General features: G+C 37.0%; 1 protein-coding gene across 2 annotated transcripts in view; it reads left to right on the forward strand.

Annotated features, from left to right (window-relative positions):
* Positions 1–15,991, forward strand: part of MID1 (midline 1) — a 149,963-nt gene that overhangs the window by 101,964 nt on the left and 32,008 nt on the right. For both annotated transcript variants that reach the window (XM_090264870.1, XM_090264869.1), the window contains exon 4: positions 10,089–10,196. In XM_090264870.1, coding sequence (XP_090120996.1) covers positions 10,089–10,196 — 108 coding nt within the window. The remainder of the gene's footprint in view (positions 1–10,088; positions 10,197–15,991) is intronic.

Genomic DNA, 15,991 nt, shown 5'->3' on the forward strand with positions numbered 1-15,991 from the left:
CCCTAGAAGGAGCCTTTCAAGGTTGTGTTTGGGATTTGAAAGTAACCCCCAAAATTCTGGAGTTAGTACTCATGTTATACCTTCCAAAGCCATTGTTATAGTGAAAGCTGTAGATGGATGAAAGTGTTGACCCATGCTAGAAAGCCCGCAGGTAATCAACACAGACTGATTGGTGCTGGAACTTACCATGTTGATTCTATATGGACATTCCAAATAAACAGTTTGGTAACAATAGTGACAGTTAACATTTATTGAGTAATACTACGTGCCAAGTATATTCAATGACTTTTTATGTGTTAATTCATTTAGTCTCACCACAGGGTTTCTCTACCTTAGCACCTGTGACATTTCGGTCACATTGGTATGATGGGCAGTCCTGAGCATTACTGAATGTTTAGCAGCATCTCTGGCCTCTACCCACTAGGTGCCAGAAGCACCCCCCCCCACTTCTGTTCCACCCCCAGCTGTGAGAACTGAAAATGTTACCAGCCATTGCAAATGCCCAAGAACCCACAACAGTGACTAAGGAAGAGCTAGCATTAAGTCTAAGAAAGACTTCTTCATGTCCCTGAGTTCTGAGCTACTGTCTTCTCTAGCCCTGTTCACTCTAAGTTACTTCACCTTGTTTATAGACAATTTTGTTTTATTGAAAAATTAACATCAACAATAGTTTGTGTGGGCATGTGATGTGTATTAGTGTTGGGAGAAAAATTCCCTGTGTGAAGCTTCAGAGTTTTAGGCAATAGCAGTGGTATTCTGGTTGAATAGTTTTATCATACTGTTACAGTTGTGTTTCATTTATAAGAAGACGTTTATTACGCAGCTTACCACAGTGTGTTGCCATTTTTAATAGCATCCCACTCCTTATCCAACATTCAAGCTTCATAATCTTAGAAACCTCAAGAAAAGGGGATTTATTATGAATTCCTGGGAACTATTTTTTAAAGATTTTATTTATTTTTAGAGGGGTGGGGGGAGTGGAGGGAAAAAGAGAGGGAGAGAAACATCAGTGTGACAGAAAAACATCAATTGGTTGCCTGTTGCATGCGCCCCAACAGGGAACCAAACCCACAACCCAGGTATGTGCCCTGACCGAGAATACAACTGGCAACCTTTTGCTTTGCGGGCGACACCCAAACCAACTGAGCCACACTGGTCAGGGCTAGGGAACTATTTTTTGTTCTCATTGCAGAAACATAGCAAAACCCCATCTGGATAGTTAATCAATATGTAGAATTGCTCTCCTCTGGGCCAAATCATTTTCCACCACATCACTCTGTGATAAAGGCCGGAGTATATATAGTTTCTTTCCATTCCCTCGCTACTGCTATTTCCCACCGAAAGCACTTTATGAAGAGATTCCATTTTTATTTTTCTGAAAAGCCTTTCTTGGGATTTAAAAGTTTTAGTCAAAGTTTTTCAATATTAAATTCACATAATAAATATTTAAAAACATTGTCCTGTATTTTGGCTTCTTCTCCAAAGACAGGGACCCTGGGAACTTGGCCATTCTTCTCACTCTCATCTACTTGAGCGAGATTCACAAATAGTTGACTTTGGTGTGAGAGAGTTTCAGGATGAAGATTACATATAAACATATTAGATGAATTACAGTAATACAGTCTGCTCTTACTCAATTCTGCTTGGCTCAGTTTTATATACAAACTCAAGAATTAGAGTCCCTTTCATTGTTCCTTCTGGCAGCTCTGTCTAACTTCTGCCCCAGGGTCTGGAATGTTCATCACAGCTGCCTTTGGCAATAAAATCCAAAGCACCCTCAGATCCTCATATTTCTCTTTGCACCTGGTCAGCGGTCCATGGCAGGGCGTAGAGCCCAATTAAATACAGGTTTTCCTTGTCCTCTCATCTTCCTGGCCAAGTGTTTAACTTATCTGCAACTCATTTGTGTTTCAGTTGCTCAAGTCCTGAGCAGAGTGGAATTAAGGCCCCCAATGTTTGTCTTTTAGAGTATGATGGAATTGTTATGAACATCATAACATATAACAATATGAAATAACAATGTTATTAGAATATTATAACACTAATCCCTTCATATCTGTATGCAGGCTGAAAATTACACATTCTTATTAAAAGATAAAAGTGCTGTTGAATTTAAACAATAACAACATCAGCATAGCATCAGATAAAAAAGAGTGTTAACCTTTCTCAAGGTCACCTTAATTTGAATCATGGTACACAACATTGCTTTTGCCATGAGGACTGATTTTAGGCAAATTTGTAAACTATACACTTCTCTTTTAAACCCTCACTATTGGTAGTGATTTAAAGAATAGCAAGGTTTAGAGTCTTACACCAGGGGTTTGCAGTTTGATCATACAATTTCAAGAGCACCCTAATGGTAGGCCAGGTGGTAGAGGGCTCTTCTGGTCTGTGCAGGTCAAAGGGCACCATTCTCATGGAATTCAAAAGTGAATGATGGGCTCTGGGATTGTGCAATGCCAATACTCCTCTTTCCTCAACACCCTGAAATAAACTTTCCTTTCTCCAACACATTGGGGTTATCTTATCCTCAGCTCACTTCAGTGTTTGCATCTGTGATCTATCAAGTCAGCATATCCTTCTCACAAGAGGAATTAAAAGGCTTTATTCTGAAAATCTAGAGATGGCTAACTCATTTGAACAAAATGACCTAATGAGGATTTCTAAAATGCATATTAATAAGCTCAATTTTACTGTGAGAAGTACCCAGATATTTTCACCCATTGATGTTTCCTTCTAAGAGTGCCATAAAATATTCCTAATGATGTGAAGGCCACACATGTCTGAAATCTAACGATGTTTATACTCTACACTGAACATCTCATTCTGCAGTTGAATACAAGTCAAATGAAAAGAGTAACTTTCTCAAAATACTTAGAAACTGTTTACAGACTGCTAAGGAACATTTCACAGACGCATAGTCCAATGTTTAGTGTGTGTATGTAATTAAATCCCTTTAATGTTTATACATATATGACAAGAACAAAATAATAAATGGTCTGCTTCACCCCACCCTTCTGTGAAATACTGCAACACTATTATACCATAAAACTCAGCAGTGGGTCTCTTTACTGGGCATTGCTAACCAATTGCTTTGGATAAAATAGCCAACCCATTTATGTTATCATTAATTAGTCTGAGGAATGACCATGTGTAACTGTGTTGCTAGAAAAGGCAGATAAGCTGTGCACCCAGTGCCAATATACCTGAGACTGCAACTGACTATTGGTATCTGATGTGAACATTAGTGAGGCTCAGTGGCCCTCAGTACTGAATTATATCTCAGGGCTAGGAGAGTAAGACATGAGTGTTGACCTACGCTCACTTCGTTATTTGACTTTCTAATTTCTCTTTCACTACACTATAACAGGATCAGAAAGTCATAGTCTGTCAAAGAGAAGCAGCAAAATAACCATAGGAATAGGAGAGAGTGGGTTAGCCAGATCCTACTGGCTACAGAAGATTCTATTATTCTGTTTCTACCAATCCTGCCCCTCAAACAACTATGTATACACTAGGTAGTAGGTAAATACAATTGATTCTCATTATTCATGGTACTTATGTTGTATAAAGCCACCAGGAACACTAAATTGGCTAACACTGAACTACTGCCATTATGGGAAATACACAAACACACACACATGCACACCCCTCATATAGATTATAATCCTAAATCCTAAAGATACATCATCCTGGTAGATTCTATTTTTTTAAATTTCCTAAAAGAGAAAAGGAGGTTCTGAAGTGTTAAGTGGCTTGCCCAAGGCTGCCTCACTAATAGATATCAGAGTTGGAACTCAAACCCCATTGCACTGGCCCCAGAGCCAGAGCTTCTTGCAAGGCCCTGGCCCTGTGTCTCCATCCTGTGGTTACACGAGAGCTGAAACAAGAAGGCCAAGTGTGCTTGTTTCTAATCTCAGCTGGGTGCTGGTAGGGTAACTCAGATCTTTCATGTTCTCAGCATATCTGCAAATGGATTTGAAAAGGCCACAAGTATTGACTTGGGGCTTATAAATTAATTTTTTAATTTTAGCAGGTTGGCAAATACACAGATACAGAATCTGTAAATAATGAGGATAGACTGTGTAATTTTTGAGGAGATATACCCTGTTAAAAGCAGAATCCCATTTATACAATGGAATACTACTTGGCCATAAAAAAGAAGGAAATCTTACCATTTGAGACAGCATGAATGGACCTGGAAAGTAATACGCTAAGTGAAATAAGCCAGTCAGAGAAAGACAGATACCATATAATTTCACTTATATGTGGAATCTAGTTAACAAAATAAATGAACAAACAAAATAGAAACAGACTCGTAGATACAGAGAACAGATTGACAGCTGTCAGAGGGGTTGGGGGTCTGGGTGAAAAAGGTGAAAGGATTAAGCAAAAAAAAAAAAAAACAGAGACAGACAATAATATGATGATTGCCAGAGGGGAAGAGCGGGGAGGAAGAACAGGGCGAAGCGGGGGATAAATGGTGATTTAAAGAGACTTGGGGTGATACGTACACAATGCACTAGCAGGTGATGTATTTTAGAATTGCACACTTGAAAGCTGTATGGTTTTATTCACCGATGCCACCGCAATAAATTCAGTAAAAAGGAAAGGAGCGGCAGAGTCATGAGTGCCTGCAAACACCCTTTCCACATCTTCTGGCTGGTTCCTTTTCATCCCCTGGCAGACTTGTTAGAGAATTTTTGTCTAACCACCAATAAAATGAACCCTACTCTCAGCCATGTCCATTAACAGGGTATGTTGCTCTTTTTAATGTCCTATATTCTCATGTCATGATTTGAAATTTTTATTCACTTATTAAATTATTCAGCCTGTTCCTCTGCTTACATGTAAACACTGTGATAATGAGACTTTGTCTCTCTTAGACCTCACTGTATGCCCAGTACTTGGAATGCTGTCTGATACACTCTGAAAACCCAATCGCTATTATTTGACTGGATAGATAAAGGAATCAGTTTTTGTATGTAGCTCTTTCAAAATGAAAAGCACAAGTGTTTTGTAAGAGTAGTCATGCCGTGAGCTAGCATGACATCAGCTATGGCACTTGAAGCCTCACTAAAGGTGTTCAGACTTTAAAATGATAGCATAGTAACTCCTGAGAGAATAATAAATCCTGAAAAAAAATTGACATAGAATATAACTTTAAAAGAATTAATTCAGAGTATTTTTGTAAAAAGATGAAGTTAGTACTAAGGATTAGAAGAGAAAGATGGGTAGAAAACGATGTATTTCCAGACGAGAAAGGAAGCTGTAATTCCAAATGTAGAGGAGCATGCTGCACACATGGGTGAGGCCCAAATGGGATGAGCTGAAAGAGACTGTGTGTATAATTGACATGAAAAAAAAGTAACAGTGAGGAACCTGGAATGGGGAAATAGCTCGATTTTAAGCTATATTTTGTCCAATGATGTCAAGCACTCTGAAGGACAAGGGCCCCCATTTCCACTGTTGTCCAGATGTGGCATACAGTAGTCACTTACCGCTAACCACCATTCCTAATTATCTCCATCCTTGTGTTTAGGTTAAGGGACAAGAATACAACTCACAAAGGTGGGAGGATAGGTCTATGAGAGTAGGTTTTCTGGGGTTGTTTCTTGCACCCTTGGATTGTCCCCACTCCATGCACTTCCATCAGCTGCAGTGATTTCTGAATCAAAAAATGTAAATCAGAAATGAAAGCTAAAGTCATAACTGGGGGCTGCCAGCTTCCCGACCAAATCTGGGAACCAGAAACACCTGAACACACTGCAAATAACTAATAAACCCTGCCATATTTGAATTAATAGCCCATTTAGAAATGAAGTCCAATCAAATCATTGACTTTTTTAAAAAAGTGTCATATAAAACAGCAAAACTGTGGAAAACTTCTTTGTAGTAGAAGAATTTTAGAAATATAGGATAGTGGATAGTGTTCAACTTATTTTATTGTACCTTTTGGAATATAAGAATGCTAGAGTTACAAAATTTGGAAGGTTCATCAAAGTAGAAAAGTTCTAGTTCATCAACTTTCCTGGTTTCAAAGGAGAGTCAACTCCATATTCTTTGAAAGATCTAAGGAAAATAGTTGGCCTAAAATTAACAGATCGTGTTTCTAAATTCTGGGAATTTATGATTTGGGCCAATGGTAGTTGTGGTATGAGTTTTCTCAAAACATATTTGACTTAGCAAAGTAGATCTCGGTCCATGTTTCTTTGTAAAACAAAGCTATTAGTTGTAAATATTGAATGATCAGAACTTGAATTAAATTGAACGCAGGTTACGATGGCAACTGGGGCAGCTTTCCTCCATAGAGTAACCTAAATCCCAGCGATTCTGAGAGTGAAAAGGGTCCCAAACCAAATGACAGTCTATTAACAGAACTACTTCTCAATATAGACAACACTACCACAGAGTTTGCCTGTGGCTTCGCAACGTTAGTTATTTCCTCACGTATTATTTCACGCATTTACCACAATAATCCCCCATGGCTGAAAGAGCAGATATTATTCACCTCAGTTTACAAAACAGGAAACTTAGAGAGGAGATGTTCCTTTCCTAATATCAACATATGAGTAGAGCTAACACTCCACACATTTCATGACACCTACTCTAGGCTTACAGCTGTATTGACTCCATCTTTCCCTTGGACCCTTCAGCTGCGAAGAGAGGGGGGGGTCTGCTGCATGGGCAACAGCAGACCCTCCATATCACCCTGCCCAGGCTCTGTAGCTTCAGCTCCACTGGAGAGGACACTCCAGCATCATCGCAAGATGTCGATTCAACACGGGAGGAGACAGATACCGTGTCACTCCCGAGTCGGACTGCACAACCATTCTCGGCGGTGCAGATAGACTCTTAAGAAGCTACACCATCGTCTCTCGAGACGGACGGCTGCCGATGACTCTAGGCTTACTAGTGGAGCCTCACCAGGTTTAGTCAAAACCAGAATATATTTAAACACAGAATATGTTAGCAACAACATCAAAACCTGGTCAACAGTATGGTCAATTGATTTTTGACAGAAGTGCCAAGACACTTTGGAGGAAAGAACAGAACAGTCTTTTCAATAAATAGTGCTTAGACCCCTGGATATTCATAAGCAAAAGAATAAAGTTGGACCCACACTTCACATCACACACAAAACTTAACTCAAAATGGCTCATAAACCTAAATGTAAGAGAGAAACTTTTAGAGGAGAACAGGTGTAAATCTTCATGACTTTAGATTAGGTTTCTTACCTACAATACCAAAAGCACAAATGGCAATAGAAAAATAGGTGAATTAGACTTAATAAAAATAAAAAACACCTGTGCTTCAAAGGACACCAGCAAGAAAATTAAAAGACAATCCACAGAATGGGAAAAAGTATTTGCAAATCACATATCTGATAAGGGACTTCATGAATCCTTAAAGAAATCATACAGTTCAATAATTAAAAGACAAATGATCCAATTACAAAATGAACAGATATGACATCATATTTCCAAATTAGATATACAAATGGCCAATACACACGTGAAAAGATGCTAAACATCATTAGCCACCAGGAAAATGCAAATCAAAACAACTGTGAAATACCACTTAATACCCACTAAGATGAATTTTTTTAAAAGACAGTATTAAGTGTTGACAAGAAACTTCATATATTTCTTGTTCGAATATAAAATTATGCAGCCACTTTGGAAAACAGTTTGGCAGTTCCACAAAAAGTTAAACATAGAGTTCACATGTGACCCAGTAATTCCACTCCTATACTCAGGAATAATGAATATATATGCAAACACAAAAATTTATACATAATGTTCACAGCAATAGTATTTATAGTAGCCAAAATTTAGAAATAACCCAAAGGTTCTTGTGCTAAAGAATGGATAAACAAGATGTGATATAGCTCTAAAGTGGAATATTATTTTGCATAAAAAATAATGAAGTACTGACATGTGCTGCAGCATAGAAGAATCTTGAAAACATGATGCTAAGTGAATAATCTAGACAATAAGAATCACATATTGTTTGATTCTATTTATATGAAATGTCCAGAACAAGCAAATCCATACAGAGGCAGGGCATAGATTAGTGGCTCCCTAAGCCTGGAGGACAGGGGAAGGGTAGTGAGACTGTGGAGTTACTGCAAATGGGCATGTGATTTCTTTCGGGAATGTTGATATTGTTCTAAAATTAGATTGTGATGATGATTGCGCAACTCTGAATACACTAAAACCCACAAAAGTTTACATTTTATAAATGGATGGCTTTTATGATATGTTAAATATAACTCAATAAGGCTGTAAATGAAAGTCAACAATCCCCTCCCCACCTCCCTAAAAATCTTTAGGACATAATTGTGTCTGCATAGTTCTGGAAAACTGCATATTGAGTGTTTGCATTATATCACGGTAGGTACTTGCTTCATTGCTTTTACCTTGTCTCTCCTTCAAGATAATTTTCACTATCCATTCATTCAACAAGTTGTTTTTGAATGCCTGTTCTGTACCAGATATGCTACTAGGTGCTTGGGATAGATGCCTCATTTAATACAGCAACCAAAGGTCCCTGCCCTTATGGAGCATGCATCCTTTTAGATTTACCTTGATCGTATGCTCAAATACAGCTTAGTTATTAGACTTCATTCTAGGAAATACTTTTCAAGTGCAGGATGCTACTTCCTAGAAACTGTACTTTCTCCATCATGGTGTGCCCATGGTTTCAGTATGATCCCATCCTTTTTGCAACTCAGTTGTAATCAGTTATTAATTGAGTTTGAAGTCAAAAGGAAATAGAAGAAATTTCTTGGGCATAGAAATCAGAACATGATTTCTCTGAACAGCCACCAATGGATTTTTATTCTGAACTCCTGACCCTAATTCCAGTTTATCTCATTCTTAGAGAATGAAATTACTTCAGTTAAACAAAATATCCCAAATCAAAAGGGCTTAGTGACTGGGCCAGGTCTCCTCCCTGAGATTTGCTAGAGTAATCAATGCTGTTGTCATTCCTTGTAACACTGCGGATTCTCCTGTGCTGTGTGAAAATCATTAAACTTATGTATGCTATCTCCATTTCCCATAGCTCTGATTTCTGGGTCTCTGTGAATAAGCATTTCAGAATTGTCATGAGATGGAGGAAATAGCATGTGCAGAGTATTTCCCAAGCCCATTTGCCAAGAATGAGCTAATTCTGACCCTCCCTTGTAAACAATGAGTCTTAAAATCTTCAAATACAAGCCAGTCTATAGTGATCCACCTTTCCAAGAGAATGGCATGCTTTCATTGTAGAACCTTGGTCCTTCAGAAGCATACCAGAAGTGAAATTTTAAATTATGTCATAAGATTAATAAAATATTTAACTATCTTGGGTTTTGAAATTTCTTAATACTGATTAAATATAAAGTTGATATCTGTGCTTAAGAGAAAAATTAAATGAATGTGATTTTACCTTGCTACCTTACTTCTGGAAAATTTGTCAGACACCAATAGTAATCTGTCCTCCACAAATGAATAATATTCATTTTTAAACTTACTTTGTTTAATGGGTCAAAATTACATTTTTATTCAAAATTTAAAAGCAGGCATTGAAAACGTATTTCATGTCAATTTCCAACTAGTTGGTAGTAGCTATGTACATGATGTGTTAATAAAATTTTGAGACTTAGTCTGCCTTAGAAGAAAAACTGCTATCGTTGGATAATAATTGTTTCCAGGAATGCAAGATGGGGAGTAAACATGTACATCCTATATTTACCATGCCTGCGTAATTGGAAGAAGAGTTAACAAAGAAGGGGAAGGGTCTAGTCAGGGAACTAGTATGAATGACCCATGGACATGGAGAACTGGGTGGGGATTGACTAGGAGAAGGGTGGGTGGGGTGGGGGAGAACAATGGGGGAAAAGGTGGGACAACTGTAATAGAAAAAACAATAAATACATTTTAAAAAAATAAAAAAGATTAAAGAGACAACAAAATAACATAAGATGAAATAAAATAAAATAAATTTTTAGCAATTACCAAAAACACACTCGTCTACATTAATAACATCATTAACTGAAAACAAAGGCCAAATTAATGCTTACTATTTTATTTATCCTGTAGGTCAATGCATCACGTCAAGAAGCCAAATTGATGGAGGAGTGTGATCTTCTCATTGAGATCATTCAGCAAAGACGACAAATTATTGGAACCAAGATCAAAGAAGGAAAGGTACAATTTCTAGGGCAAAAGATTTCATATTCTCTAGCTGGAGAAAATATCATACTTCCATGCACTTCAATAGTTTAGGAAATATTGAATACCCCCTCATTTTGTGTTTTCTATAACCTCTTCAGAAGTCCTCAAGATATAATTTAAAGACCCTTGTTTGGCCATTTTTTTCTCCACCCCTTTCTTTGTATTGTCATGGTCTCCTATGCACATCTAATTCTAGGAGGCAGCATGGAGCGCTGGTCTATTACAGCAACTGTTTTCCATTTCTCTTCTCTATGAGATGAGTTCTGTAGAGGAAGAGTTCATTTTGCATGGGCAACAGCAGACCCTCCATATTACCCTGCCCAGGCTCTGTAGCTTCAACGTCATCGCAAGATGTCGATTCAACACGGGAGGAGACAGATACCGTGTCACTCCCGAGTCGGACTGCACAGCCATTCTCGGCGGTGCAGATAGACTCTTAAGAAGCTACACCATCGTCTCTCGAGACGGACGGCTGCCGACGACGACGACGACGAGAGTTCATTTCATATTTATTGCTATGTCCTAGCAATTAAAACAGTATTAAATAAATGTTTAAATGAATCCGACTTTATACATATATAAAACTTATAAAATGCTTTCCCATGAATTTAGTTATGTATAATTTCATGGTGGCAAAACTCCTGTAGTTTCACTATATAATATATCCTTTTGTGAACATTATAATAGCACTTTTTTCTAATGTTTCTATATTTAAGTTTCCTGTGATTTTACAATAAACTGTATTCAAAAAGCAGTTTACAAATTTATATTATTTTTTATGAATGCTTTCTTATTTATTCAAAATTCATTCAGAAACTGTTGGTAATCACTTTATTTTTAAATTACTCATATTTATATTGAAATACTTATGATCCACTTTATTTTACCCATTTCTCTGCCACCCTCAAAAGTAATTTTATAAATATTTAAAAATAGACATTCATTCAAGATATAATAAATTCATTAATTTATTTTATTATTGCTCATAACTATACTAAAATATGCATAATTAAATAAAATTAGCAAGTATTAAGATGTACACAGAGATTAAAATAGCTAATATATGTGTTCCTTTGTTTTCTACGGAATTTTAAAGGTACTTCTAACATTGTATAATGTTTAAATTACTTTTTCTATATAGACTGAAAAATACTTATACATGTACATTGTGATGGTGATCAGAACAGTTAAAAGTCAAATCCAATCCAATAGTTGTTGAAGCTGTTACCATGAATTTACAAATTAATATGAAATTGTTCCCTGGCCAAGGACTGACACAGATGGCTTAAGAAACTACTTTTCCCCACATACGAATTGTACAAGTTAAAAGAGCACTGAGTGCCAGCCTGGAATCCTTACAGGATATATTTCCTCTTCCATAATCACGCACTATGTGTTTATATCTGTTAATACTTGACATCTTCCAGATTCTCAGACACATGACTGCCTGAAATACAGCTGCGATTAATTATTAATATGTATATGGAGGGCAATTTGTTGCTTTTACATGGTTGCATGCAGGGACCAGCTCTCAGTGACCATATTAATTTCTTATTGCTGCTGTAACAGATTACCACAAACTTGATGGCTTAAAACAACACAGATTTATTATCTGTCCTCTTAGAAGTCTGAAGTCTAAAATCGGTCTCATAGGGCTAAAGTCAAGATTTTGGCAGTGCTGTTTCTTTCTGGGGGCTCTACTGCAGAATCCACTTCTTGCCTGTTCCCACTTTTAGAGGCCATGCACACTCCTGGACTCATGGTTTCTTCATCATATCATTCTGACCTTTGCTTCTAGCCTCAACTCTCTTTCTCTGACACAGATTCCCCTGGTTCTCTTTTATAAGTCCATTGGGATCACCCAGATAATCCAGGGTAATAAGCCTCCATCTCCAGATCCTTAATAACATCTGCAAAGTCCCTTTTGTCATGTAAGACAATATATATTTGGTCTTTTTGGTTCTTTGTGTTTGTTTTTTATTAAATGTATTGGGGTAACATTTGTTAATGATATAATTTTTAGATGTACAACTTTATAATATGACATCTGTATACTCTGTGGGCTCACTACTTGATGCCTAGTCTCCTTCCATCACCTTGTATTTGATCCCCTTTACTCTCTTTGTCCTCCCCTACCTCCTTCCCCTCTGGTAACCACCATTCTGTTGTCTGCATCTATGAGTTTTGTTTTTCTTTTGTTTGTTTTGTTTGTTGATCTGTTGCTTTTCATTTTATAGCCCACATATGAGTGAAATCATAAGGTTCTTGTTGTTTTCCATCTGACTTATATCACTTGGCATAAAACTTACAAGATTCATCCATGTTGTTGCAGATGGCAATATTTCATCTTTCTTATGGCTGAGTAGTATTCCATTGTATATATGGAACACATTTTTATCCAATAATCTTTCAAGAGTCACTTAGGTTATTTCCATGTCTTAGCCATTGTGAGTAATGCTGCAGTGAATATAGGGGTACATATATTTTTACTAATAAGTGTTTTCAAATTTTGAGGGTAGATACTCAAAAGAGGGATCGCTGGATTATATGGTAGTTCTAGTCTTAATTTTTTAAGGAAACTCCATACTGTTTTCCATAGTGACTGCATCAATTTACATTCCCACCAACAGTGTGCAAGGGTTCCCTTGTGTCCCCAACCTCTCCACCACTTATTATTCCTTGTCATATTGATAATAGTCATTCTAATAGGTTTGTGGTGGTATCTTATTGTGGTTTTGATTTACATTGCCCTTATAACTGGTGCAGCTCAGCATCTTTTCATGTGTCTCTTTGCCATATGCGTGCTTTCAAATTATTACTTGTTTGTTGTTGTGGGATATTAGCCCATTATTGAAGGTATTGTGTACAAATTTCTTCTTATATTTAGTTGGTCACCTTTTGGTTTTATTGATTGTTTCTTTTGCTGTGCAGAAGCTCTTTAGTTTGATGTGGTCCCATTCAACCCTGAATTCAAGAGAGGGTTTTCCTCTGGAGAGAGACATGAATGAAATTAGGGAGGGACACACAAAGGCTTCAATGCTATGAATAGTTTTTTACTTCATTTTGAAAAATCTGACGTTAATATGATGAAAATGTTGAGATTTAGTAAAGCTGGTACTATGTAGAAGAACGTTGATCATATTACTTTTTAAATTGTGTGAACTACATAACTTTTTTAAAAGAATGTATTTGCTCAGGGACATTATCTTAGAAGGCTATATTAGAAAGCAAACTTTACTTGGAAAAGATCAGGGCCTGATTCAGCTTTCTCTTGAGTTACTATTTGGCACATGACCAAGCACTAGTTGATCCCAAACCCTGGAATTCACACGGACTGAGTCCCTGGCCAGCGCATGTGGTGTCAGTTACACATTTTGAAGAAGAAGAGCATGGGCGCCAACACCCTGGAAATGTGAGGTGCCGGGCAGAGAGGGCAAGGATGGATTTGGTCCCCAATGAGGATGCCCAGGGTGGTGGCTGGACAGTCTCATGGCACTGAATCTAGAGAAGGGCCCTCTGACCAGCACTTGGAATTGGGGAGCTAGAGGAAGAACTGGCCGAATTGTGGAGACCACAAAGGTGAATTTCATCTGCTTCATGAGTGCCTCCATGGTCTCTGGTGCCAATCACAAGGCCATTAGATCTGGTGGGAACAAGTGCACCACAAATCCTCTCACTGGGGAGGCTGCCAAGCAGGCGATGTTGTTACACATTAGTACATACTGGTCATTCCTGCTCTCAGAACATTGTGCATTATTTGAAATAAATAGCCTTTATACTTACATGAACTGCAGAGTCTCAAGCTATGAGACACCCTGGGAAAGAATTGTCTTATTTCTTTAGTAGTAGGGGATAAATTTCATGTCAACACATGCAAAGCTGATGGAAAATTCCAGATTAAACAAATTATGAATTTTATGTTCAGACATAGATATGTGGTAGAAGGCCACAGCTAAAGAGAAAAATGGTCCTTCTTTTCACTGCTCTTATGTACTCTAAAATCTCCACAATTTAACTTGGACTAAATGTTCAGGCTTTTCTATAGTCTTATAGAAATGCTGAGTATTGGCCTCATTGTCAATTCAGATACTTGTGTTAATTGAAGATCAGTTGTTTGCACATGGCAATTTTGCAAAGGGAATTGTGTGTGTGTGTGTGTGTGTGTGTGTGTGTGCATTTGAAATAATTTAAGGAAAAATAAAGGGCTACTTTTAAAAGCATATGTAAGGTATAATAAACAAGCAATAAAATGACATAAATAGGTCTATGTCCCCACTAAAAGGACGTTCCAGCAGTGATTATTTCCATGATGAATATGGAATGAATTCTAAAAATTACAGTGTGGCAATTACACTTCCCAAAGGACAAAAAATAAAGTGCCAACTTGGAAATATTTCCCCTGCAGCATGAATGCATGCATACAAAGAATCTTCTTATGTATCAGGATCAAGTTATTTCTTTTTAAAAAAATCAAATTTCACATTGTCAGATTTTTCAAATAACAATTAAAAAGTTTTTAAATTATTATTTGAAAAATATGATGAAATTAGTATTTCCCTAACTGATCAGTGTCTGATTCTGAAGTGTCCTACCATGTAGGATAGTGTTTCACAGAGTGTGGTTCAAATCAGTGCCATCTGATCAGAATCATTTAAATCAGAAAACTTTTTTTGTAAAAGTCCAGGCCAGATAATAAATATTTTAGGCTTGTCATATGTTCTTTGTTGCAACAGCTCATCTCTGCCCAGAGTTATAGTGTGGAGTCAGCCATAAATGATGCATAAACGAATGAATGTGACAGTGTGCCAATAAAACTTTATTTGTACAAACAGGGTTCATGCTGGATTGGACCCACAGACCATAGTTTGTGAATACCTAACTTAGAGCAGTGGTTTTCTCTATTCTTTTTTTTTTTTAATGAAACCTATAAGAAATACATATGACATCAAATTCAACACAGACACACACTCATGAAAGTTTTGTAAAATATAACTTGCCCTTTATACCAGGAGTGTACTCTGCTACTGTCTTTTCTCTTCCTCTCTCCTCTTCTATTTAGTTTTTTAAATGCTAGCCCTGAGCATACTAATAATTCATCATCTACAGATCAAAAATCATTTCTTGCTAGTTAAGTATTGATTCTTGCTACTCTACCAATTACAGCCCTTTACCTAAGATATTGGAGACTGGCTGCAAACAACTCGTTTTTCTTTAAGAAATATCTCCAGCTGATTCTTGTGCACATTGGGTTTAAAAAGCTCCAAATTTGGTCTATCAGATGGAATTGCACACTGAAGGAAAATTTAAAGTATGCCAACAATTGTTTTATGTAAAACATTCCATATTTCAAAGGAGGCTCTCATTTTGGCTTGCTTCAATTTATGCATGATATAGGTCTTTGTTTTCTTTGCCACTTCTGTCACTTTTAATTTCCAGTGTCATGACTGAAGAAAATAAACAAGAAAATAGAGTTCAAGCATTGCTTCATTTGTAATCTCTGCCGTAATTAATAGGCATGCAGAAAGGATATATGAGTGATGTAAAGTTATTCTAAGGGAGTATTTTGACCTCATTTTTCTTCTGTTAGAGTTGTATTAAACATCTTCAATTCTGCCATGTAATCGAAAACATTTTCTGCTGTATAATTAAATATTCTGTTTATTTGGTTTGTTCTAAGGACGTGAAGTTATTTTTCCTTTGACAATTTCTTATGGACATGTTCTCATATCTTGAATTGGACTCTGGATATAATGATGTTAGAAGCTAAA

Source organism: Furipterus horrens, unplaced genomic scaffold (genome assembly GCF_987537825.1).
Source record: "Furipterus horrens unplaced genomic scaffold, mFurHor1.1.pri manual_scaffold_17, whole genome shotgun sequence".
NCBI lineage: Eukaryota > Metazoa > Chordata > Mammalia > Chiroptera > Furipteridae > Furipterus > Furipterus horrens.